This window comes from Sitodiplosis mosellana, unplaced genomic scaffold, assembly GCF_009176505.1.
Source record: "Sitodiplosis mosellana isolate CC-2019 unplaced genomic scaffold, AAFC_SMos_1.0 Smas_scaffold_5, whole genome shotgun sequence".
In the NCBI taxonomy this organism is placed as follows: Eukaryota; Metazoa; Arthropoda; class Insecta; order Diptera; family Cecidomyiidae; genus Sitodiplosis; species Sitodiplosis mosellana.
The window spans coordinates 6081739-6107474 of record NW_022595248.1 but is presented as its reverse complement, the minus strand read 5'-3'; the positions used below and the strand labels follow the sequence as shown (position 1 = coordinate 6107474).

Sequence of the window (25736 nt, the reverse complement as noted above, 5' to 3'; positions counted from 1 at the left end):
TGTGTGCTCTCTGACCATCACACAAGTTGATAACCTCGTCGAGAGCAATGGGCTTATTGAATGTGTGCGCGACGCAAAAAATAGAGAGAGAGAGAGCGTGAGGGCAGCGAATAACTGCATGTTTAACGACCAATCATCGTTTATTAATTTATTCCGATCGATACTTATCAAATTTCTAATTGAGTAAATTGCGATAAATTGGATTCATTAATTGAGCAAGTGATTTTGCGCTCAAACAGTTCCGGCAACACAAAATACACATGTATGTGTATACGTTCGCGCATACACTCACATAAACATTTTTCGTCCATTCATTCGTTTGCCATTATTAATTTGTGTTGCCGCTGCTGGGTTGGTTATTTTCTCTCTCTCTCTCTCTCTCTCGTAAAGCTGTGCACAAATAAACCGTTCAAAGACACATAAAGTGGGAAAATTATCGTCGGCGTTTATGATGGTTTGCGGATTTAGTCTGCTTATGCTTAAAAAGCAACAACAAACAAAATAAGGCAGAAAAAACCGAAGGCAGATTATTGATTCCTTGTGCAAAGTCACATTCTATTGGTGCGACGCCGATCGGGAGCACAGAAAAAAACAAGAGAATCGTTTTTAGTCTCCGGCAGAAGGTTCGCAACGGAATGAGAAAATCATCATGGTTACAAAAAAAATGGTATAAAAACAAACAACGCGATACACAGCCGCACAGCCAGCCAAACCGATATTCAAATGGTGATGTCGACGGCGATGATGATGACATTCAAAACGGATACACAATTCCCAGTGCTATCATTTTTAGCTCAGAGCCGCCGCATTGCAATGGCGGCATTATGGCACGCAGAGAGATAGAGAGGGAAAAAAATGAAGCCAATAACACAACTAAACAATGAAATCGGTTGGATGTTTTTCGGCTTTTCCGTTGTGTCATTGCGATCCATCTCTCTACCACCACACTATAAATACAAATTCCATGGAATGAAGCGCAAAAGGGAGAACAACGAGAGAGAAAGAGAGTGAAAAATTGACGCTAAAATAACGAAATAAACAAGCAAAATCATCGAACAATGAAAATGGATTCGAGTCTTTATGTTTTTTTATCATTCGATGGTGAGACAAGCGTAAATTGATATCGAGTATGAACTCATATTCATGGACAACGCGCACACATCATCATCGCAATACCAACGGAATAATCAATAATGCTCGCTATCGCTGTAGATTAAGGTCCAGTGAAATATGAATAAATGCAGCTTGCAGAGAGAAAACAACACAATGATTACTGAAAAATGAAAACTTTCATTCGCGAACTTTACTGCGTAGAGTCGAACGAAACATCCGTCGGAGACAGTACTGACTACTGGTTCACGACATCACGAGAAATTATAAATATGGTACCAAACAGATCGCCATAGGAAATAGCCAAACTATTCACCAAAAAACGATGTGATTTTCGGTGGCAAAGCCAAATGAAACCGTTCTTCCGACTGCACAACTTGGACAAGTTTTGTTTACTTTCGCTATATATTGTTGTTGTTGTGGTGGTGGTGATGGTGGCAGTGGTGATGTTGCCACTGCTGCGTCGATGGCAGAAATCCAAAATATAACAGTTGGTCTCTCTTTTTCTTGTCACGCTCAGCAGCTTGCTACACACAGAGAAAGCGATAGACTAGACAGAAAAAAATGGCAAACAACGACAAATGAGCAACATCTTCTTGCTTGAACAAAAAAAACCACACACATACACCCGAGAAAACAGCTTACGAATTGTGCTCACCATGAAAAACAAGAGAAGGAAATAAAAATGCTGAGCGTTAAAATGGAAACTGGACATAAATGCGATGAAGCACCACCGCCTCCCACGTTTCGTAATGAACGAACCGTTGGGCCGAAATAGACATTCCGTTTTGTCGCATCATTGCGAAATGACCGAACCAAGTAAAAGAAAAAATATGTAGCTGTTTCGGATGATAGCATGAGTTGCACAGTCTCCCAGCTCCCAGTGTCTCGTAATCTTATCTTTCTGCGTTTCGGCTTCGTTGACACAATATATCGCTATCACTATCTATTGTAATAAGTTATGCGAACAAGCTATTTAAAAATGGCATTTTTTTTTCAATGTCTGTATCGGGAGGAATACAACTTGGTTGCGACTTTCTGCCTCGATTGCCGATCCCACAACAAACTCAGTTCGATTGTGAATTTAGAAGCATTGTCAGCAACCGAAGTGAACCCAACTACATGCAGAAAAAGCGGCTACCGACCAAATTGGCGCAAATTTATTTGTGCTCAGCATTCGATTTACCTATTGTTTCTCATATCAGGCTCGTTTGTTTTCAACCAAAAACCGATTTATTTCGTTGGGGCCAAAAGAAAACATCCCGTGCCAAGGCACACCAGAAAAAATGTTAACATGAAAAATATCGAATCGTAAGGAAAATTCGAAAGCACGAAAAAAAAACAGCAACTCCCAAACACAAAGCAACAACAGCAGCATGCAGACCACACCAGATTCGACTCGGAAAATGCTGAATATGCGAACAAAAAGTACAAAAGCCTTGGTTTTATATCCACTTCAAAAGCTCAGCAATATTCAGTGGCACATTTGTTCGTCGCTTTCGTACGACGTATCCACTTCGGCATTCAGCATGTTTTTAATGAAATGAACAGACACAACGGAATATGTATCGATTTGATTAATGCCACCGTCGATACAGCTCAAAAACTTCCGTTTTGCCAACGAGTCGAGATATGGTTTTTTAGTTGTTGTTTTTGTGGGTCGACCTGTAAGCTATAGATGCTGCACTCTTTCTCTTATTTGCCGCTACAATGAAATATCGATCAAGTTCTTAATCAAACATAGTGCCAAACATTTCGTTCGGCCAAGCACCTTCCGAATATTTGCTCTCTCGTTTTGGTTTTTATGTTCTATTAAACAAAATAAATGGAGGCCAAAGTAGAAAGTCCATTACAACAAAGCGCTTAACATCACACACAAAAAAGTGCCACCTATATACAACGAGCCACTGCACCTTTCTCCTCGCTCTCTCTCTCTCTCTCTCTATTGATCTATGGAGCAACAAATACTTTTTGCCGCAACTAAATCATTTAAGTGTTGGTTGCTTTTCGGAAGAGAGTGGAAAAAAGAAGTTTGCCATTGAAAATTTGTCGTTTAACTACAGCGGAATAGTGCTGGTCTTTTAAGAAAAGCAATACATCTAGCGTATCCACAAATGGTGACTATTTTTATCTGCAGAGAATTTCGATTTGGAAAAGCGAGAGAAATTCACAGGTCGACAATACTAAGGTTTCATTGTTATTCAAAGTCCAATATCGTTTTTGATTTAATTTGCTGCATACTCTATTCATGAAGTTGCTCTGCTCCTGCTGCTCCTGCTGCTGGTTCATGCAGTCATGACACAAGGATTTGCGGTTAAATACGAATGCTTCCGTACAATTTTTCATCATGAGAAATGTGTTATGTCGGCAAAAATATTTGTCATCCTTTTTTCTCTCCCTCTTTCTCTCTCGATGCCATCGAGTCAATTGTGCATCGAGTCAACATTTTTGATTTGGTGTTCGTGTACCTGTGTTTCGATCGAATACTGAACGTTGCATCTTTGTGAGGAGTTTTTGATTTAGCATTTCGTGTGCTTCACGTTTCCATAAGCGATGCACATGGCACACATACACATTCTACACCATTATGAAGACTAACAATGGAGTTGGGTTCAAAGTGTTTCACCAACAATTGAATGGCTTTCCGTGAACTATAACAATATCAAAGTGTTTTAGTGAATCAAAATTCCTTTAAATGAAAATTGAATGTGTTTTTTTTTCAATTTATCTGACGCCAAAAGCGATTTTTAACTCAACAGAGAGATGAAACAAGAACATTATGGCTGGCGTCCCGTAATGTTGGCCGATTTTTCATGTTGACATATCATATTTAATGCAAATGAATATCATTAATAAATTAATCGGAAGTTGCTTTTTTCGTGTTTGAATTTCGTATGCCTGAACGAAAAATGTTCACCATATTTTTAATTTCCTCTCGATAATGATTTTGAATATTGATGCGCGAATGCCAGGGGAAATGAGAGTACGTGCGTTCGTACTATCGTTTGGCAGCTGCAACAATATTTACATTATTGATAAAAGTTCGTTATTTTTCCGATGATACCCGCTTTCGATGCGCTGTGCCATCGATTTTATTTTGTTGCTGCTTTGTGAACGAAACAACCAGGTTATGTGGGAACATATAAAAGCGCCGTCGGTTGTTTATTTAGCCTTTGTTTGATTGAACTGGTGAAAAATGGAAGTGTTTCTGTTTGTATTCGTGTTTTTTTTTCTCTACAAATACTGGTATTCACATTTCAACCAAAACAAATTTACATCAAAATTTGTTTCAAACAGTAGTAATCAGCTGTTTTAATTGGTGCAAGCACTGTGAAAAACTGCACGAAAAGGGAAAACTTAGCGGTTCGAACAGTTAACGATTCTTTTAGTTGTGTTCAATGTTCATTGTTCATATTCCTGTTCAAACTGAAAAATGCACACGCCCTGAAAATTTCCTTTCGACAGGTCATTAGTATTTCCGTGAAACTGTTCAGTACAATTTGCCTAAATACGGAAGTCGATAACGACTCAGTGACGGAAAATTCCGAATTAATATTACTTTCAGCGAATATCAGAATAAAAAACTCGAAAAAAGAGGATCCATTAACATCATCGGGTAACTTTGATCAGTGCTATTATTTTACGGGCAACATAAGCGAGAAAAAACCATCGAGAACTTACGAAAACTCTTTCGCACTTGTAATGCGGTGTCATTAAGATTTTATACATAAATAAAGCAGGCTTAAGATGCCATCACTTTTATCTTGTCTTCCGTATATCGGCCATCCCACCTGCAACACTTATTTGCTCCTCGTTCGTCGTTCGCACTCCTGCTCATCGCAAAATAACAATAATATTTGTTTTGAAAACTTTTTCCAGGCATTTGTTTTTCGTCAACGGATCTGTTTAATGTTTCACTCTGCTTGAGCGTTGCCTTTCGAGCAGAAAACACCACCACCGTTGATATTGCCACAGCCACCACTCCTTCTTCGTCATAAAACCATGTTGTTTGCACTTTGCTGTTCGTCGAGTTTACTTATGTGCGAGCGAAGGGAGAAGAAAATGTGTCTACGTCCAGCACACTGGTTTTCGATTTCACTGACTGTGTTGTGAAACTCCATTCCGATGTTTCTCGATGCGGTTCCAAACTCAAAGCCTGTGGTTTTTCCATTTGGATATTTTCACATTCGAGGGCTAAATGATATTTTCCACTTTGGTGAGCATTTCACAAAAGAAAACCAAACTTTTCGTCGTGATGGTGTGTATATACAGTATACACTTCGTATTTCGTAGCAATTAAGTGGCGTAAGAGTAAAAATCATTCCAAGCCCGGTGCTGGGCACGAACGAAGAGGGTGAAGTGTGCTCAAAGACATTCTATTCGAAATGGAAATTCTTTTACCTCAGCATATTTTCGCCGTTAAAGATGAACCGTCATCTTTTTTCTTTCAGTTATGTTGCTCACGTCCTTTTCTACACTAATTTAGCCTGATTTGCGTACACCGCGCGCCGCGTTACGAGATAATTTTCGCATGTTGGAATCCGAAATGTACACAAATTAAATTCCTAAATAAACATTCACAATTCATCCGCAATCATTTGACCTGCGGCATTTGTTCAGTAGATCTGTCAAGGTGAAATAGCTTTGTTACGTCCTTTTTTTTATTCATTGCTTTTATGCTCGCCAGAAAGTCATTCCAATAGAAGAGTGGTAAACTATCAGCTGAATGGCAAAAACTCAAATGCTCACCCTGAAATTTTGTTGCCGTTTAATAATGTTATAATGAAATTCCAACTTGATTTGAATACAATATCAAAATGTAAATCTTCGTTCGCCAACCATACTGTCATTAATTCACCCATTCTGCATTATTAACAGATTTCAAATAAGACCTTTGCAAATTTGAGAAGCGTTTTCTTTGAACATATTTTATGTATGTTTGGGTGAAACATCCGCAAAATTTGAAATACCGTAAATTAATTGAATTTCTTTTCCTTCGGAATGAAAAACACTGTGTTGGGCCATTCTTTGTTGAAGCATTCTCTCTCTCTCTCTCTCTCACTGTCTATCTCTCTCTGGCTCTCTTTTTTCCTTTTTCCTCTTGTACCTGGAAGCAAAGTTCTGAAATACAATTCCAACTGTACAAATATTTTCTGTGGTTTTTCTGTCTCTCGGACTAATTTGTCTAATGGATGAACTCCCAATTGATTTGGTCGGTTATTTTTCTTTGAAATTGGATAATTTTCTATGAGTCTGCATTTGATATTCTATAAATAATTCGATTCAAAAGCTGAACATTTTCAAAACAAATATTTTCTTAAAATTTAACTTTAATTTTCTTCTCTGTTTATTTCCAGGTAAGTGACCAATTCCATTGAACATCATCTCTATACGTATCTGGACAAATGTCCTTTAACTTTGTATGGTCCTCTGCTGAATATCTATATTGTACGCACGTATTGACTTTTGAGAAATGAATAGAGGCCGCCCAAGGATGTGGGTAAGACATTGCGAATGGTTTGAGTGACCTTTGGCACTGCAATCAAACCGCATCTAGATTTAAATTAAACATCAAAGAAAACAATGTCCGTTAGGAAATCGATTCTCTGTGTATATACCAGATATAAAATGAAAAAAAAATTGAATCCAATCATAACTATAACCTTCGGCCCGATTGCCGCATTGTGCTCCTCTCTCTCGTTCGCTCTTGCTCTCAAGAAAGCATTTTCCGTCATACCGACAAATGCACACCAATCGTAAAATTGCGGACGACTACCGAATTTTATTGTGCTTTCATATATACACATTCCCTTGAGCTACTATCAATGCGGATACACGGCCACCTTGGCTAATTTCATAACCTGCAGGTCTAGCAAAATTTCTTGATTTCAACCGAACATTTAGCATCATTTATTAATTTATTTATGTTTCCAATTTTCCTCTAATCTCACACGACATCGCAACGAGAGAAAGGAAAATAGGTGAGTGTGTGTGAGAGAGAGAGAGAGAGAGAGAGAGAGAGAGAGAGAAATGAGAATTTTCCATGTTATTATGGTTATTCAACGGAATATGTGATGTCAAAATTTGAATTCATTGGAAAATTATTGGGCTTTTGGGCTGGGGCGCCTCCTTATCTTTTCGACGAATGCCGAAAATTTAAATGTAATTTCATGTAAGCATACACAAGCACATGCTTCTTTTGCCAACGCACACACACACACACACACACACAAAACGATTAATGCTTGGAAATAACTAGATGTTTTACAATATGTTTAAGAGAATAGATTTTCAGTGGCACATATGGTGGCAAACTAGAAATCGCTTTTCGACTCTGTACAGTTAGAGTTAGAAAGTGTGTTCTTTTTCCATTGTACACAATGTAATATGTAAACGTATGTGCCGTGCATACGCATAAATTATTTATTGAATGCCGTTGAGGGCAATGGGCCAATCTCAAAATATATATACGTACACATGCAGCAGCAAGAGCAGCAAGAGCAGCAAGAGCAGAAGCAGCCACATCAGGTTTTCACTTGGCAATACAAAGCAATAATTTAACAGACTGCAGGCAATCGGTTGGGTAAAGTCTTGACAAGAAAAGCAACTCCCTGCAACAGGAGTCAAATGGAATATGAATTTTCATTAGAGAGCAAGAAATTCATCAATAACGTAACACGATATTCTCGAAGCATGTGCACACGATGGAAACTAATAATTTCGTACCTTGTGCATTCAATGTATAATGTTTGGCAATGCATGCCGCACATATTCGGAGGTCAACTAACCTCCACACCCGAAAAAATTAATTTCCATTTTATCGAAACTGAACTGAATACGTAACGATGGGGCGCAACGAGCAGATTTTTTGCATATGGCAGCAATGTGGAAGAGAGAGAGAGAGAGAGAGAGAGAGAGTGTGTGTGTGTGTCTTGGTGCACATTCATTGTATAGCAACAAAAACTGTATTTATGCTCTATTAAAATATAAATATTTAATGCATTGGCTGCTGCTGCTTTTTACCAAATCCAACACATCAATTTCTGCAGCGACATTTCGGATACATCTCATGCAAACAAAACCCGTTGCATGTGTATGTTCAATCAAAGTCAACCAATATACACAACGGCGCGGCTGGATTTTATTCGATTGCCAGCTACATTTTCTCGAATTAAATCGTGCGTTTGCATAAAAGAAAAAAGGAACGTTTCCCCCTTTCGAATCCATCGTCATCGTTTAAATGTGTTGCTGTCGTTTTGTTGTTTCTGAAAATTATTCAATGTAATTTGTTCGGCAGGCGATAGCATTGCGACCAAATTGAGAGAAAGAGAGAGAGAGTGAGTGTGTGAGGTGAACAAGAGCGCGTATACGCGATTTGCAGAAGCTATTTTCCTTTGACACGCCATACCATTGAATTCATTGACTTTTATCCAGCAATGGCTAAAGGAGAGTGTGTGCACTTTGCACAGCACATTACATTTCGAATGGAAAATGGAACAGAAATGTAGAAAATGAAATAAAAGTAAATTGTGTTGTTGCTCTTGATAATGTTTTTGCTCGCTCTCCTTCGTCGTTTTCTTCAATTTGCTGCCTGTGCTTGTGGGTGTTTGCTTAAGCCATTTTTATTCCGTCTAACCTCAGAATGTTACAATCAACTGAACAACCGTAACGTTTCAATATTGTAGCAAAGGTGATAAATGCATGCACGGGCAAAACAACACACGCACACCACAAAATCCGCTCTGATGTCAAAATGAGGCGAAAAAAAAGAAATAGCAAAGATACCTGAGGCCGTTAGAATTTTATGATAACGACTACTTATACATTCAGTGTTCAAACAAATCGATACAACACAGCATATGTTCTCTTATTTTCATCGAAACAAGTGCGGAGCATGTAGGCACAGCGCGCAAACAATGACGAAAAGCCACTAACAAAGCCCAAACGCAATATAACCCGAATGAATGAACCAAACACCGAGCAGCACACACTACACATGCCAGCAACACCATTTCAAATCGGAAATTCATCCTCAGGGAACAGTTTTCTGTGCGAATGCATAGAGCCTCAAACACGCACGCACCCAAAATGCGATTAACGCGACTACGACGACGACGACGACCGAGGCGAGAATAAGAGAGAGAGAGGGAGAAAATGGTGACGGGCAAAACGAACAACGTCTTGGCTTCAGCATACATTTGCCATTTATTTTTCGGAAAATTGCTAGCTCCATTGCTAGTTTACTTTATTTTCATGGTGCAAATGTTTCTAATTTAGACTCGGTGTGCACACACACACACATACGCTGGCAAGTCAAACACAATTTTCAAAGTAAATCTAATTTCCATCACTGCCACTGCTTTTTACGAGTTTAATTCAATTTTTGCCTTCATTTCCGATGTCAGTCCAATTTTTGTGGGCTCACGTTTATTCCGACCATTTGGCAGCCATTTCTACATGCTCTAGCTGAAATTCACATTACAGCTTTCTCCAGTTCATTGAACGCTATCGAATGAGAGAAAAAACAACAACAACACGAAACAGACAGATGGAAAGAATGTCCAAGTGTTTTTTTTAAGGCAATGACTTGTATAGAAATGTATTTACACAGAAATTAATGACAAAATAGAATAAAAAAGTCTAGTTAAATTTATAGCCAAGGGTTTTCAATGCTGTACGATTTAAATTGCCAAACTCCCACATTTGATTCGGGTCATTCCGCCGACATCGGCTTAAAATCACCTGTTCCTTCGTATTGACATCCAAACAGTAGCCATCACTTTTGTTGATGATCCATTTACGCTCCTGCAATATAGAAACAGACAGAAGGTTTGGCGTTAAAAGGTGTTTGGACTTGTGCGCGTCGACTGTTTTAACTTTACAATGTCGTATTTCCAGAGCACTTCTCGGATGAGTTTATTATTTTTCCAGCAAGATAGCAACCAAACCATATTGCCATACATTTTGGACCAGCAACGAGGCTCGAATCGAACACGAAGACTATGGTCCAGTGTCCAGCTGAAAGTCTGTGGAAGTTGTGGATTAGAGATGTTCTCTGCACATGAAAACAAACCAAGCGGTGTAAAGCCTTTTTTACTCATCGTGTCAACACATAAATTCAAGCCTAAATTTTTAATTCCACCATATGCAAAACTGGGTTCATCCAAGGGAAAATGGTCGATCAAATCGAATGCGACATGTTCCATGTACCACTTGAATGGTTTACATTGCAGTCGCTTTCGTAACGCCTTTTGTTTGCTCAAATCACCGGGATTTAGGTGGCCATAAACCGATGGTTGTCTTTCATACAAATACCGTTTGTATTCATCCATCCAAACTTCAGCGACTCGCATGTAATTCTAAAGTTTTCGAAAATGAATTGATAATTACAACAAACTCTGTCGAAGAGCTAGAATGGTTTGCATACATACGGTGGACACAAAATCGTATTTGATGTGCAAGTTAACGGATATCGGTCGATAGCGATAAACGTGGCCGATACGAGAACAAGCCGTTTCAAGCATTCGTCCACCACATTGCCAAATTTTAAAGCTCAGCTCATATTGTTCGCCGCCTATTTACATTGAAGAAAGAGAAAAGGACTGATAAATTGTCAAAGTATGTAGAAGTGTTTGAACTTCAAGTTCAATCACACCGTATGTATCTAAGCCTTCGTCGTATGCTCCGATCTCCCAGAAAAATGTCGCCGTAATTACAAATAAACCGCCGGCCATGACTGGCGTTTCGAATGGCTTGGTTATTTGCATAGTAGCCGATGGAAGTAATGGCACCAGTGTATATTTGAAAACCCAATCGAATACACCCCGACTCGCATATTTATGTTCATGCATTTGTCGCCGATGCGCGAATGAATCGTGCGCAATCACATCTATGGTTGGCAGCATAACCGTTCGGTAATTACCAGCCATCGCATCTGAAATGGAAGGGGATTTTTTTTATTTACTTTTGGAATTTTCAAGGCAGTTGGCAATTTTAAAACCGAGCAAATTACAAACCGAGTAACGGTGGCAACCAATTATGATAGGCTTCACAATGTGAATCAAGAAATACCAATGTTTCACTTTTAGCGACCTTTGCACCCTCAACACGCGCTTTGATCAAACCACTTCGCTGCTTAAGTCGAACGAGTTTCACTATTGGCAAATACGCACCCACATATTCACCTAAATCATTGCCCAAATCCTCGATGGTACTGGCGTCGTCCACAAGTATGATTTCGGTCAAAAGTTTCGACGGCGTACGATTCCAAACGCTGTAACACGTTCGAAGCAACGTACTCAAATGCTCATTGTGAAATATTATAATCACACTGACACTGGGCAAATTGGCTGAATATTTTTCATGTATACATCTGAAATGGGATTTTGATTATGTGTCTTTTAATTTTGATGACAGACCCATTTCACACGTACTCTTTTGGTCGAAGATCATTTAGCGAACGATTCAGTGCGATTTTATCACTCAAATATCCATTGTAGCCATGTGTGTCGTTGATTTTCTTCGTATATGCTGGATATGTCCACAAAAATTCTTCTTTACCATGCTCACCGATTCCGGTCCGTTGTTCTTCTTCATCGATTAATTTCCAGTCATGCCAATCAATTCGAATGTCTTCTTTATCATAAATATGGTCTTTAAATACTTTAACGATCCACTCAAGATTCATTAATATGATTATCAATAGAATAATCGAAGAAAAATAGAGCGTTGCACCAAAACCGTGTCTATACATTGATATTTTCCGTTTAATATGCCAGCATTTCTTTCGATACTTTAAAAAATGTGAAAATATCATGTACGTTATCGACGTCATTTTTACAAATCACGATATTATTTATGCGATTATTTGGATGAAATTACTATGACCTGATACGGCTGACGGCTTACAATGCGACGAAATAAAACTGGGTTGCACACTTTGTGTCAATCAAAGAATCTCACACGCAAAACTTGCGAACACACATCAAATTACTTTCGTTACACAACAGCAACAACGCTCTCACGACGTTCGCAACGATAAAGAACCCGTAGCCGAATATTCTACCATATCATCGATTCGCCACGAAAAACAAAGTGACTAGAATCGTGTGGACTAGAAATAGAATGGAAATTTCAATAAAAGTGAAATTTTATTAGATTTGAATGTTACGTTGTTTATTTGAAACTGGTGTGTGTTTGTACAAGTGCATGACCCCATGAGTGTTTTGTTCATTTTTTTTTAGTACACATACGTTGGATATGTTGATGGCAAATTGTTTACCGTAAATCTATACTACATGAATAAGATTTCGTGTCGTTTTTGTGTTCACTCCAAAAGAGTGTGTTTGTAAATGATTCAATATTTAATAGAAAGCTAATCTCCTTTTATTGCGTCCCAACCCGTTCATCGTTAAACGAATGAACATTTCGGTAAGCGGTACGATTAATATTGCCAAATTCCCATTTCAAATTGGGATTGATTGCGTTGCATCGACTCAAAATCAGGTGCTTATCATTTCCGCCACTAATATCGAGACAGAAGCCATTAAATTTATTAATGATCCATTTGTGCTCCTGCAAACATAGAAACGAATGTGAATAATACGGCTAAATGAAAAGAAAAGAAACAATTGAATTGGAACGTTCGAAAATGCCTACCAAATCATATCTCCACATTTGATAATCAAACCGCATATCTTGAGGGCATTGTTTCAGCCAAACCTCTCTCTCTCCATGTTTAATCCAACAGCGCTTTTCAAAACGCCATCGTATCTCATAGTCCAATGTCAAGCTGAATGTTTGTGTTTGCTGTGGAAATGAAATGTTTTGTGCACACGAATACAACCCAAGTGGTGTATCTCCATATTTGCTCATTGTGTCGATGCATAAGTTTACTCCCAAATTCCGAATACCACCGTATGCAAAACTGGGCTCTTCCAACGGAAAATTATCTATCAAATCGAATGCAACGTTTTCCATGTACCACTTGAATGGTTTGCATTGAAGTCGTTCACGCAACGCTTTCGCTTCGCTAATGTCACCGACATCGATGTTTAAATAATCCAAAGGATGTCGGTTATAAATATGCTCTTTGTATTCATCCATCCATATCTCAGCCACTCGCTTGTAGTTCTATCAAATGGTAAAATTGTTCATTGCATGAGGAGTTAAGCTCACTTCTAATAATGTTTACCTACTGTATGGAAGAAATCGTAGTGCAAATGTCCATTGACCGGTTTCTTTCGATATCGAAAGATGTGCGCAACACGAGAGCAAGCGTTTTCGTACATTTTTCCATGGCATTGCCAAATTTTGAAGCTCAGTTCATACTGTTCACCGCCTATTCATCGATTGAAAAAAATAAAAAATACATTAATGGACATTCATTTGGAAATTGTGACAATATTCTACTCACCATACGTTTCCAGTCCGGAATCGTATGCGCCAAGCTCCCAGAAAAATTTCGCATGTATCGCAAACAAACCACCGGCCATAACTGGATTTTCAAATGGTTTCGAAGGATGCATTTTACTAGTTGGCAACAACGGCATTAGTTTGTAATCAAAATTCCAATCAAATCCACCTCGGCTAGCACTTGTTGGATTTTGGGCAAAAGTATCACTCGACAGGATATCAATGGTTGGACACACCACCGTCCGATAGTCGTTTGCCATTGTGTCTGCAACAAAATGAAATGTTTACACTTCCATCCGGCAATCGAGTCGAAACGAACGAGCGGACTTAACTTAATGACACAAATTACATACCCAATAATGGTGGCAACCAATTGTGGTATGCTTCACAATGTGAATCAAGGAACACTAACACCTCACTGACTGCGGCTTGTGCACCGATCACTCGCGCTTTCATCAGTCCATTGCGTTTATCGAGTTTTATGAGTTTCACGATGGGCAAATACTTATCAACGTATTCGCTCAGGTCTTTACTTAATCCGGACATTGTGCTTGCATCGTCCACCAAAATGATTTCTTTCAACAACGCTGTCGGCGATCGATTCAGAACGCTATAGCACGTTCGCAACAACGTACTCAAGTGTTCATTGTGGAATATTATTATCACACTGGCGCCGGGCAATTGGGATGAGTACCTTTCGATTATGCATCTGAACAAAAGTCAAAATGTAATTTAAGATTTTCAAACTTTATTATCCAACTGCCGCAGAACACTTACTCGGCTGGCCGTAAATCCTTTAGCGATCGGTTCAATGCAATTTTATCGCTTAAATAACCATTGTAACCTACGGTGTCATTGATATCTTTCGAATATGGTGGATAAAATGATAAATAGGCTGGTTCTCCATGCTCGCCTAGGCCAATACGCGAATTTTCGTCTTTGATCAATTGCCAATCGTGCCAATCGATTTGCTGCACTTCGACTGTGTCGATATGCTGCAGTTTGACTGCCAAAAATCTCCTGTTCATTTTCCTCAGAAGATCATAGAAAATACCAAGAACCACTGAGACTAAAACAATTAACAATATCAAATAAAAGACTTTTATTCGTGTTGTCATCGACACCCTGGAATAAGTGAGGAAATTGATTAGATATATCGATTATAATCACTTAGATAAGTATTTGCGTGGGAAAATGATGAATACGCATCAATAATACCGTAAACTCGTCATTTTTGTAAGAAATTTCTCTGAGTAATGTATTTGCTTGCCACGACAAGAGCGATTACAAATGGTTTCATCACTTTATCATTTGAGAGACAATTAGATTAAACGAGATTGTTCATTCGAACAGATGTTTCAATAGATTCAAATACCGAAATGTGTCAGCGCTGTGCTAAAAAAAACACTTATTAGAGCATTGAATCTGCTGGCTATATAGCGCTGCTTTTGAAGAGTTGCTGTCAACAGCGGCGTAACCAACAGCCGCTGTTGACAGCAGTTGTTCAAAAGCAGCACTACATAGCCAGCAGATTCAATGTTCTGCCACTTATTTGTTCTTATAAAGAAGGTAAACATATGAAGGAATTTTGCAATACGAAAAGTTGAGCATCAATTTCACTGTCGACAACTTGGTTTGGAGAATGCTCATATATTTCTTTCGATTGTCAGTCGTTGGCAATAATTAAAATCTGATTTATTTGACAACAAACAGCGAAAAAGAGAATAAACTTGTCCTAATGAATTTTCTGAGTTATTGCCAAACCGAAAACATACTTTACCCGAACTGTGTCAAGAAGTTTCCCGAAAAAGTTGTGTGATTTCCAGCTTTGCACCTCTATAGCGATGCCAAAAATGTGCATCACTAGCACGTATGTAAGTATGTATTTTATCGAGTGGCACAAGTAAATCTTTTCATTTGTAATTTACCGTAGGCGAAAAAAAACTCGATTGACACGAAAACAGAGGAAAAATTCAAACAAAAAAAGAATTGCGGAAAAACCGAAGCAAACGCTATAACTTATAAGTGATGTATGGTGGCGGCATGCAAAACATAGTGCTGGTTTCGATGGCACGATTTCTTGACGCCAGAATATATTTGCCAGTGTCTGCATTATATTTACTTTAGTGCCCTTTTACCCTTTTAAGGAGCTTGCCATCTAAACCACACAATAGCGCATGCTATCGCTTTCTAGATCACTTTCAACGACGTCTCTTTAATCGGCTAATGCAACAATGACTCCAGTACCAACAAAAAAAAAACAACGAGTCTGAACTCTGCGGAACTGAACTAGTTTGGTTTCTATTGATCACAATTTTTTTATGATATTATGAAAAGATTTATTGGAGGTAAACAGTTTGGTCAACAAATTGCTTTTAACAAATGAATTCACATTGTTTTGACTCTAAACGTTATGTATTCAAATTATTTAAAAAAAAACATAGGCAACATATTCTAAAAACCATATGAATAGATTTCATTGAAGTCGATATCGTAACGCTATTTGTTCCTTCGTGTCACCAGCATCAGTGTTGGAAATCTCTGTATTTTTCTCATAAAAAATTTGCTTGCTCATTTGAAGAGGAAACAAATTCGAAACGAACTCTTAATTCTTCCGAACGAAACCTTGATTCGCGTTTGACGTGTGAAGTCGTGTGTGCTTTTCGGTCATGGATGAGTTGACCGACACGAGAACAAGCTGTCTCCAGCATTCTTCCACCGCATAACGAGATAGCTTAAGCTAAGTTCATGCTGTTCTCCACCTGCCAATCACCGATATGAAACGGATTTAAATGTTCACACTTACCATACGCATCCATACCAACATCGTATGCACCAACTTTCCAAAAAAATGCTTTCGTAATTGCGAATGCATTGGCAGTTATGGTTGGTGTTTCGAACGGTTTACTTGGATTCACTTTATGTGATATTGACTGCAAAAGTTGATAATCAAATCTAAAATTGAAAACACCTCGGTTGGTGGCTCTTTCATCATACAGAAGATTCCATGTGTTTGCAAATGCATGATACCAAATCCAGTCGATGGTCGGTAGCATACATGTTTGATAGTCGTCTGCCATTGCGTCTGTGGAAATGGAATGGGTTTTCAATTTCAATTTACAGTGAATCGAGAGAAAGTAATTAAACAGCAATTACAAACTTAGCATTGGTGGCAACCAATTATGGTAGACTTCACAATGTGAATCAAGAAATACCAAAACTTCATTCGTTGCCGCCAGTGCACCAATGATCCATACACCAATCAAACCACTTCGCTTTTTGAGCCGAAGTTACGAATTTACGATTGGCATATTGGCATTGATGTACTCGGTTAAATCGTTGCCCAAATCCTCGATGGTACTTGAATCATTCACCAGCATAATTTCGGTCAGAAGTTTCGACGGTGAACGAATCCAAACACCGTACCACGCACGAAGCAATGTACTGAAGTGTTCATTGTGAAATGCAATGATCGCACTGACTTTCGGCAAATTGACCGAGATTGATATTTTGTTGTTGATGAGCACGGAGCAAAGCATCCATTTTGTATGTTTGCAATAAACACAATTTTACGGTGAATACTCTTTAGGGTTGCAAATCCTTCAAAGCCCAGTTCGATGCAATTTTCTCACTCAAATATACATTGAAACCAGAAGTGTCATTCATTTCCTTCCAAGAATACCGGTTCTCCATATTCCTGTTCGTAATTCATCATCCTCAACTCGATCCCAGTCGTGCCAATCAATTCTATTCTGATCACTTTCCAAATATTCTTTCAAACTCATTGAAAATTAAGGATGATTCCATTATCACGGCAATCAATACAACAATAAGCACCGTTTGCAAGCCTTCTTTCGTTTGATCTCTGTTTTTGTTGAAACATTTTCTGTGAAATCGAACATAACTTTGGATATTTTTGAAGTTTTAATCGGAATCGAACATGACGATTGAGATCTCATTTTACTGATAAGCCACTGAAAATGTGTTTGCATTCATTGAATTCAGAAATGCTATGTACTACATTTAACTTGGTTCAAATTAAGTTCCACATATGTGAACGCCAGAAATGTTTCTTTCCATTAATAAATTTATCCAGAACACGGAGCCGTATTTACACATGTTGTAGCCGTTAAGATATAATGTGTTGTTTTGCATTCATGTTTTTTGCGTTCATTCCAAAACATTTGTTCATGTTGGAAACTCATTAAACTTTTGTCAACCAATTCTCAAGTTTGAATCAGTCATTGTACTCATTAAGTGCGATTTAATGAGAAAAACTGGCACAATGTGCGGAAAATGTTTGCATTTTTCTATTTTTGTCTTAAATTTACTGGAACACATTTTCAGTAAACGTAAATGTCTCATAAATTATAATGTTAACCACTTTCATTTTGCTAACTGTGCCCTGGATCGATAAAAAACCTTTTTTTTTAAATTACTCATTTATTTCATCACCAAATGGAAATATTCAGAGCATTTTTTTTTGTAAGGTGTTTACAAATTTAAAAATGTATAAAATATTTTTATACTTTAAAAAGGGACAAAGATCGATTTTCTGCTTTTCTTATTTGTTCGGTGTAAAAAAATTTATGTAGCATTTTGATTTGATACATTACCGAAAATACATAATTTAAAAATGAGTGCGACCATTAATTTCCAGCATATAATGTCAATAAAGCGAGAGTCTCTATGCACCGAAGAGCGAGCAAAAGGAGGATATCATCGCTTAAGTACCGAGTGAATCCAGATAACGGACGTGATATATGAGTCGCCGCACTCATGGATGTGTGTTTTTGTGTTTCGTGTGAAGCAAATTCAATGATGCAATTTTCATTTACTACTATCTAAAGTCTCTTCTTTACTCACTTATTCGTTCTCTTTCTCTCTCCCTTACTGGCTCGTTCGCTTGCTCGTGCTTCCTTTTTGTGGGTGTGCGTGTGTGTGTTTTCTCTCGCTCGTAATATTTTCTTTGCAACAATTTTACCGTAAAAGTTAAATGCCATTAGATTAAGTGCAAAGACGATAAAATATATAGAATATTTTAATAGTTGACGTTTTTTGCCATCGTTCTTAAGTCGTCTCCACATTGAACGCACATTATATACGTATATTATATAGACGACTGAGTTGTTCAGTATTTCACATTGCGTTGATATCGTAGTTCATTTCTTTGGGCTTCGTATCCACTCGTTGGATGTATTTTCAGTAAAAGTTTTATGCGCACATAGCGTTTAATGCTGACGATTTTTCACGTTAATCGGGTGATTATCGTTTTTTGGGTGCAAAAAAGCTGAACGAACTTTCCTGCCATACTTGCACATACACACACACACACACACATACGTTCGTTCATTTGCACGACAGTCGAGCGCGTCGAACAGGAGCAACCGGCAACAGCGAAGGGAATAATTTGTATTGTAGACCGTATGGCAAACATGAACGGAAATGTATCAACTTGTCGTAGTACTTGCTAAGCGTTATGGCACACGGACGCCAGCCAGACTTAACATATTACAAAATTATTTTCTTTTAGTGCTAACTACCGTCGACTAGCAAATATGTTACCAACTCACACGTACGACTTTTAAGTCCAATAATAAATACATATGGCGCTGGAAAAATGTGACAGCGTGTGAGTGCATGGTGGGCTGTGTGTGCGTGAGCGAGCGAGCAGTTTCTTTCGAGAAGTTTGCCGAGGTAGTTTCAGTAGTATTTAACTTACAAAAGCCAAACAAATTCTATCATCCATCGACTATTAATAATTTTTGGATGATTTTCCATTGAGTCCAGGTAATCTTTGGATTTTCACCATTAACAATTTACCACTATTGGGTGTACAGGTCTCCATCGCACATACAATACCGAAAAGTTTGCATTAAATTTGATCCGGTAAAAGCGTAAAACTTCGAACGAAACTATGCCGAGTGTCGCATGTGTGCGTGAGCGAAGACATTGCTTGGATTATTTTGATATAATCAGCATATTATCGGTTCTTATATAAATATAATGTTATATCATTTCGTCAGTAAGAAAACGAAACCGTATTCTATTCAAAAACTATGCTCACAGTTGACTCCTCCGAAAAGTCCCAGTTCGAATGGAAAACTTGATTTTATGATAAATTTCGTCAGCAAATGTGTGCGTTCAAGTGTTTGAATAATAATAATCGGAATAGAACTACAAACGAATGTGAGGATTCTCATCGCATACGGTCACTTGATTTCGGTACATGTTCGACAGCATAGAAAACTTCAAGTGTGCCGTACATACAATATTATTCATTTTAAATATGAGAAATCATTTTACTTGAGGCAAAAGTTTTACGACTTTTATATGCTTAGCGTGGGGAAGGGGAGGGCGGTTTAGCTGCGTTTAAATGGGAAGCCATGCTAAAATTAGAACGATGTATATTCGATCGAAAGAGCAACGCCGAAAAAAGGTGACCCATTCGAAATTCGAAGCAGCACCAAATCATTGAATTGGGAAAATGGCATGCGAAAAAATAGGGATTGAGCTAAAAAGGAAATGAGAATTTATAGTACCATTCTCATATATATATATATATATATTTGAATGCGCAGTAAATATGATGAAGCATAATCTCAAAATTTATAGTGAAATGTGGATTTCTTAAGTTGCGAAAACATATTCGAAATTCTCTTTTTTCCCTATGATCAGCATTCATGTGAAAAGCGGCAAAAATCAAACGGGGACTAAAGCACACATACTCACAGTGAGTCTCACACCCCCACTCACATATATACACAAGACGGTTAGCATTTGAGCTCATTGTTCTTTATGTATTTGCATTTTCCGAGCATGTCACACTTTTGCTGAGGATATTCATATTTGAAGAAAGCCAAATTCCTTATATTGACTTTCCACACGAAAAGTCAACATAATATTCGAGAGTAAAGGAGTGAAAGAGAGAAAGAGAGAGAGAGAGAGAGAGAGAGAGAGAAAGGAGAGTAGGCAAAACTATCATCAAAATGAAAAGTTCAAAAGTCCAATATTTGCTAAACGGCTTAACGACAAGTGAGAATATATACATACAGACGTTTTGCTGACACAAAACCTGACTTATTCATGAATCTAGCATACGAAAATCAATAGAAAACCAGGAGGAAATTGCTTTAAACAGGTCATGCCTGGGATTCGGGCATCAGATGTTTTTTTTTGCGCTTTTATGTTTTCAATTCGGTTATTGTGTTATGTTGGGATTTTACAGCCATGCGATTGGTAAAATCATGTGGAGAGGCCGGAATGTGTAACGCCTGAATGATTTCTTTGGTGTTCCAACGGTGCTCTAGATTGAGAAAGAGGTTTTAAAAACAAACGATCGTTTACACAGTCGAAATTCCGGTGGAAAATTTATCATAGTAACCATTTGTAATGCATCAGTTCTCCTTGAGTGGGAATGCCGTGGACTACGACACAAACATATACAAAGCACACACACACACACACACACTATCAGGACCATTGCCTGCAGCAAAACCACCGCACAAGTGAAGAACAGTGCGTAATCGCAGCCGCAATGACTGATAAATAAAACAAAACATACGCACACGCAGACAGAACGGAGACCGAGCACACCAAGATGGAGCAAAATTAGTAAAACAGAAAATGTTCAAATTTCGTACGTGATGCGAATACTTGAAAAATACGTGTAATAAATGCATATACCGTCAATATTACCACAAGCCGACAACACTCGGTACACGCTCATGTTGGATGTACATGGCATTTGCCATTATCGTCCACAGAACAAATAGAAATATTCTTGTGCGCGCCCAATGATCGGCACGGTTCGATTTTGGTTCAGTACAACGCAACACCAAATGTAAAATAAATTCTCATCTCTTCTCAAGTGTTGTTGCTTTTTTTTCATTTGTTTTGTTTCGTTTCTTATTTTTTTTAATGTTCAAAATCGATTCGATTTTTCTTTTAACACTTCGTTGTGCGGCAACATGACCTCCAGCAGAAGTAGCCGAGTGGTTCGTTTCGTATTCGGTTCGTTTCACATTTGTAAAATGTATTACGATGTGGTTTTTGTTTGCATGACCGTCATTGCGAATGGCCGATATAATCATTTCGTTCAGTTTTTGGCCCCCTTAGTTATCGTTAGTCACTCGATGGCCAGTGAGACGAAGAGAGACGAAAGAAGCAAATGAGAATGAAAATTTCCAGTCATTTTTTGAGCTGCTGTTGTTTTTGTTTGGTGCTCATTTTTCTATGCTGCCTAAAATGTGTGTATGGTGCGTGTTGCGTCTGTATGAAATCCATTTTGGTTGGGCGGATAGCGGGCGGAAAAATTAGGATAATGCTATTTCTTTGAATTGGCGATAATGATTTGATTAACATGCGGCAATGGCACGTGCTTATTTCGCATAGCCGCCAATAAAATTTCACCAACAACGAAAAAAAAAACTACATGAAGAAAATAGCAATCAACGCAACCGAATCTTGAGCAGTGAATAAACAATGGTTAGGAAATAGGCAGCGAACATAATAATTGAATGGTGTGAATGAGACTGATGATGGTTTTGATAACATTTTTGCCCAGCGACTCGACAATTTAACCGAATATTTGACCAAGTTGCCAAGCGTATGAATGAAAAATCGAAACATTTTTTACCAACAGCACACAGTTCTCTATGATTAAACGTCTTAATATTCGGCCCCTTCGGTGCTGCTACCAAAAATCGAGTTTACCGAGAAAAATGAGTGTGAGTTCAACCTTGTTTCCATGAAATTCAATTGTGTGTGTTTGTTGCCTCAAAGCGGCAATGAACTGTTTATAAATGCAGTCAAATCAACTGTCCAAACATATCATGCGATGTGTTTTGTTAATTAGATCAAATAGAGCTGCAGTGTACATTTGGAGTGGCAAGGAATGAAAACAAAACGGTGTAATTAAAATAGTTGGCAATACAATGATTTAGCCAAGCCGGTTCTTCACTCTATATTTAGAGAGGAGAAGAAATTCCCCAAAAAATCAACGTTCTCTCTCTCTCTCTCTCTCTCTCTCTCTGCATGGCCAAACGTCGGTGCAGAATTTACGATAACATTTTGAAGCCGTGGTATTTCTGCTGCCATGTTCTTGAATCGATCCCAAAATTCGTTAACAGAACACGCGATTTTACAACTGGAAGTTGTTTCGTCTGCTTGTTTGCATTGCGCGAGCGATGTATCTCTTTTTTTTGACTGTTTGCCTGTGATAAAACGTAAATTAACCGACTCAAACGAACGAGAAAAAGAAACGAATGAGGGAAAAAACGAGTGAGCTGTAGCTCTACCAATTTCGTGTGCGAAAAAAAAGGTTGTGATATTTAAATAAGCACACAATTTGGATTTATTTTTTTCTTTCTTTTTCATCGAACCATGGAACCTTGTGCATGGTTGAAAGATGGAAAAAAAGTGCCGCTTTTTTCTGCGTTTTTCCTTCGTTAATGTAATGAAAAAAATAGAGAGAAACGATTTTACATTCTATAGAAGATGACGTTTGCGATAAAATACATACAACCTCGAACCAATGGGGTAGCAAAAACAGCGCACGGCAAAATGAATGGAAATGAACAAAAACACACACACACACGCTCTCTCTCTCTCTCTCTTTCTCTCTCTCTCTCTCTCGCTCTCTCGCTCTCTGACAACGTTCAGCAAACAAGGAACGGCAAAGAAAAAAAGGAAATACGCAGAAGAAAAAGTACATACTCATAATATTTAGTAGCGTGTAGATTAAAGTGCGATGTAATTGTGAAATGGAGCTTCGATGAAACGCGATTTGACTCCACTTTTCGTCATGCTCACACTTCTTCTACCTACACATGCCGTGCGAACGAAAGAAAGAACGTTCGAATGAACAAAGCACCGAATGAACGAACAAAAGCCAGCATGAAGAAACAAATAGCCAAACCAGTCCACATCTTTTGCCGTATTTAAATGTGGATGAAATAGAAGAAATGAAATGAAGTGTGGCAAAAATTGAAACAAAAATGCAAATAATGAAGCAAATGAACGACAGAGATACACATAAACACACACACTCCTATGAAAAAACAAAATGTGAAGTGAATCGTAGAAAAACCCATGAGCCATGGTTTATACTTGAAAAAAAGGTGAATTAACGTCAATGCTCCTCTTGGGTGCTCAACAACGTCCTTTTTTTCTTCCTCATTCCCACCTAAAAAAGATGGAACGCATCGCTTCAAGTGGAACGACTTAAAAACAAACGCTAATTACACAATATCTTACTTGATTGCTTAAAACAAACCAGCAAAACGAAATTAAAGATAAATATTTGTAACGAAATTAAGTATTCGTGTGCTTTTTACCATTCGAATTGTGCCTTGTGCTTCTTCCATCTATTTTTCCTCCTTCATTTAACCGCTCTTTCGTATCAAGATGTTTTATTACTGAAAAATATGCTCGTCTCATCTCGGATGATAAAATTGTCGCCATTTTCAGTTAAAGAAGTAAACTTAATCGCACGAAAAGATCACACATACACACACACACACATCGTGCATAGTTTTGTGTTTATCTCCGTCAATTTTATTGTGAGTGAGCAAGAGAGAGAGAGAGAGAGAGAGAGAGAGAGAGAACGCGCGAATGTTGACTGGCATTTTAGACACGCGTATGTGGCGGCGAAGGAATTTGCGTGTTTGCCACCGATAAAAATATGCTGTGTGACTCTATCAACATGCTGTAAGGCATTTTCTGCCAACATTGTTCAATTATCCTGCAACTCATTGAGAAAACTTTCGACTTCAAAGTTAATTTGGCCGTCGGCAATTTAAGTTTTGTGTGCTTAAACCGCTTGTTTTGTGTGCTCAAAATTTTTCTGAGTTTATTCCCATTTTAGTTTTGCACTTATTAGCTTGAGGGGGCGAACCGCATGCAACACACAACCGAATAATGTAGCAACAGCGGCGCTGAAAACATTTTTACTCCTCGAATTCCGTGTTGTTGCATAGCGTGTTCAATGAACACTGTTCATCGTACATGATTTCCAAAAACAAAAAACCACTGTGGAAAAAAAATAACAACTAAAACTAGACTTTGATTTGCGGAGCGAATGGCTGCGATCAAAAGAGAGCGATGCAGAATTGACGAGAACAACACTCACTGCCGGTATTTTCCATTCAATGATATCTAGTTATAGTTCGATGAAAATAGAAAAAAAACTAGATATTTGTTCGAAATTTCGCCCCCTGAAAAAGGTCAAAGTTATCAAAATCGATTTCAGAATACAATGTTTCGTCGAATTGTCGACGGCGAACAGACTGCACGTGAAGCAACAATAGCAACGCTGATTTAAAAAAAACGAAGTAACTTCTTTACGCAGCAATTTATTTTCCTTCAGTCTAGTAAAATCAATTTGGGTTCGGTCTTTTGAAATGACTTTAAAGTATCAGCTGAAGTGAAAACAAACAAATAACAACAACGTCGACGACGATATTGGAGCTGGCTGGGAAAAAAGTCTCCGAAAATCGATATAACATACTTTGAGTTTGACTAACGAAGTTTAAATTAAATTTTTGATTTTCTTTGTAAAGTTCCACGAATGACGAGCCTTTCCAGTAGCTATTAATCTGCCCGAAAATGTGCTGCGATGTCAATTTGAGTTTTTCGTCACTTGCATACGAAAAACGGCTGCCGAACACATTATTTTGTCACAGTAAATTAGTTGCTCGAGCACGTAAATTAGCACACAAACACAATTCCGCACTCTCGTTTCGCTTAAAATGTTCACACATTCTGTATTTCGTAACGCTAAGACTATTAACGACTTACTACATTGAACTTTCAACTTTATCTCGTTGCGGAAATTGCATTTGCAATTTGATTCGACAAGGACGAAGGCGGCGGCGACGACGACGACGACGACGATGTTATTTTGACTGGTAAAGATCGTAAATTTTCTGACGAAACGCCTCAAATGAGCTCTTGATTAAACATTCTGCAGACTACATGAATTTCTGCATTGTTCTGGTTTCTTGATGCAAAAATAATAAAGCACCTGATGAAACAAGATGTGCCTATCGCAGACAAAGTACTTTATCTATACCTTTTATGCTATATACATAGGTGTATACATGAAGATGAGGATCGTGTTGTGTTTCGGTTAACTGTCTGTTCAAATATTGAAGAAACATTGAAAGAGAGAGAGAGAGAGAGAGAGAGAGAGAGAGAGAGAGAGAGAGAGA

The 25736-nt window shown here is 38.2% G+C and overlaps 2 protein-coding genes across 4 annotated transcripts in view; one reads left to right on the top strand and one right to left on the bottom strand.

Annotated features, from left to right (window-relative positions):
- Positions 1–25736, top strand: part of LOC129566959 (semaphorin-1A) — a 279328-nt gene that overhangs the window by 98083 nt on the left and 155509 nt on the right. The window lies entirely within an intron of this gene.
- LOC129566965 (N-acetylgalactosaminyltransferase 6-like) lies at positions 9745–10667 on the bottom strand. Its single transcript, XM_055443396.1, has 3 exons — positions 10542–10667; positions 9993–10469; positions 9745–9915 (listed from the first exon to the last, which is right to left on the bottom strand). The coding sequence occupies exons 1-3, from the start codon at positions 10632–10634 to the stop codon at positions 9751–9753; spliced, it is 735 nt and encodes a 244-aa protein (XP_055299371.1). The 5' UTR covers positions 10635–10667; the 3' UTR covers positions 9745–9750.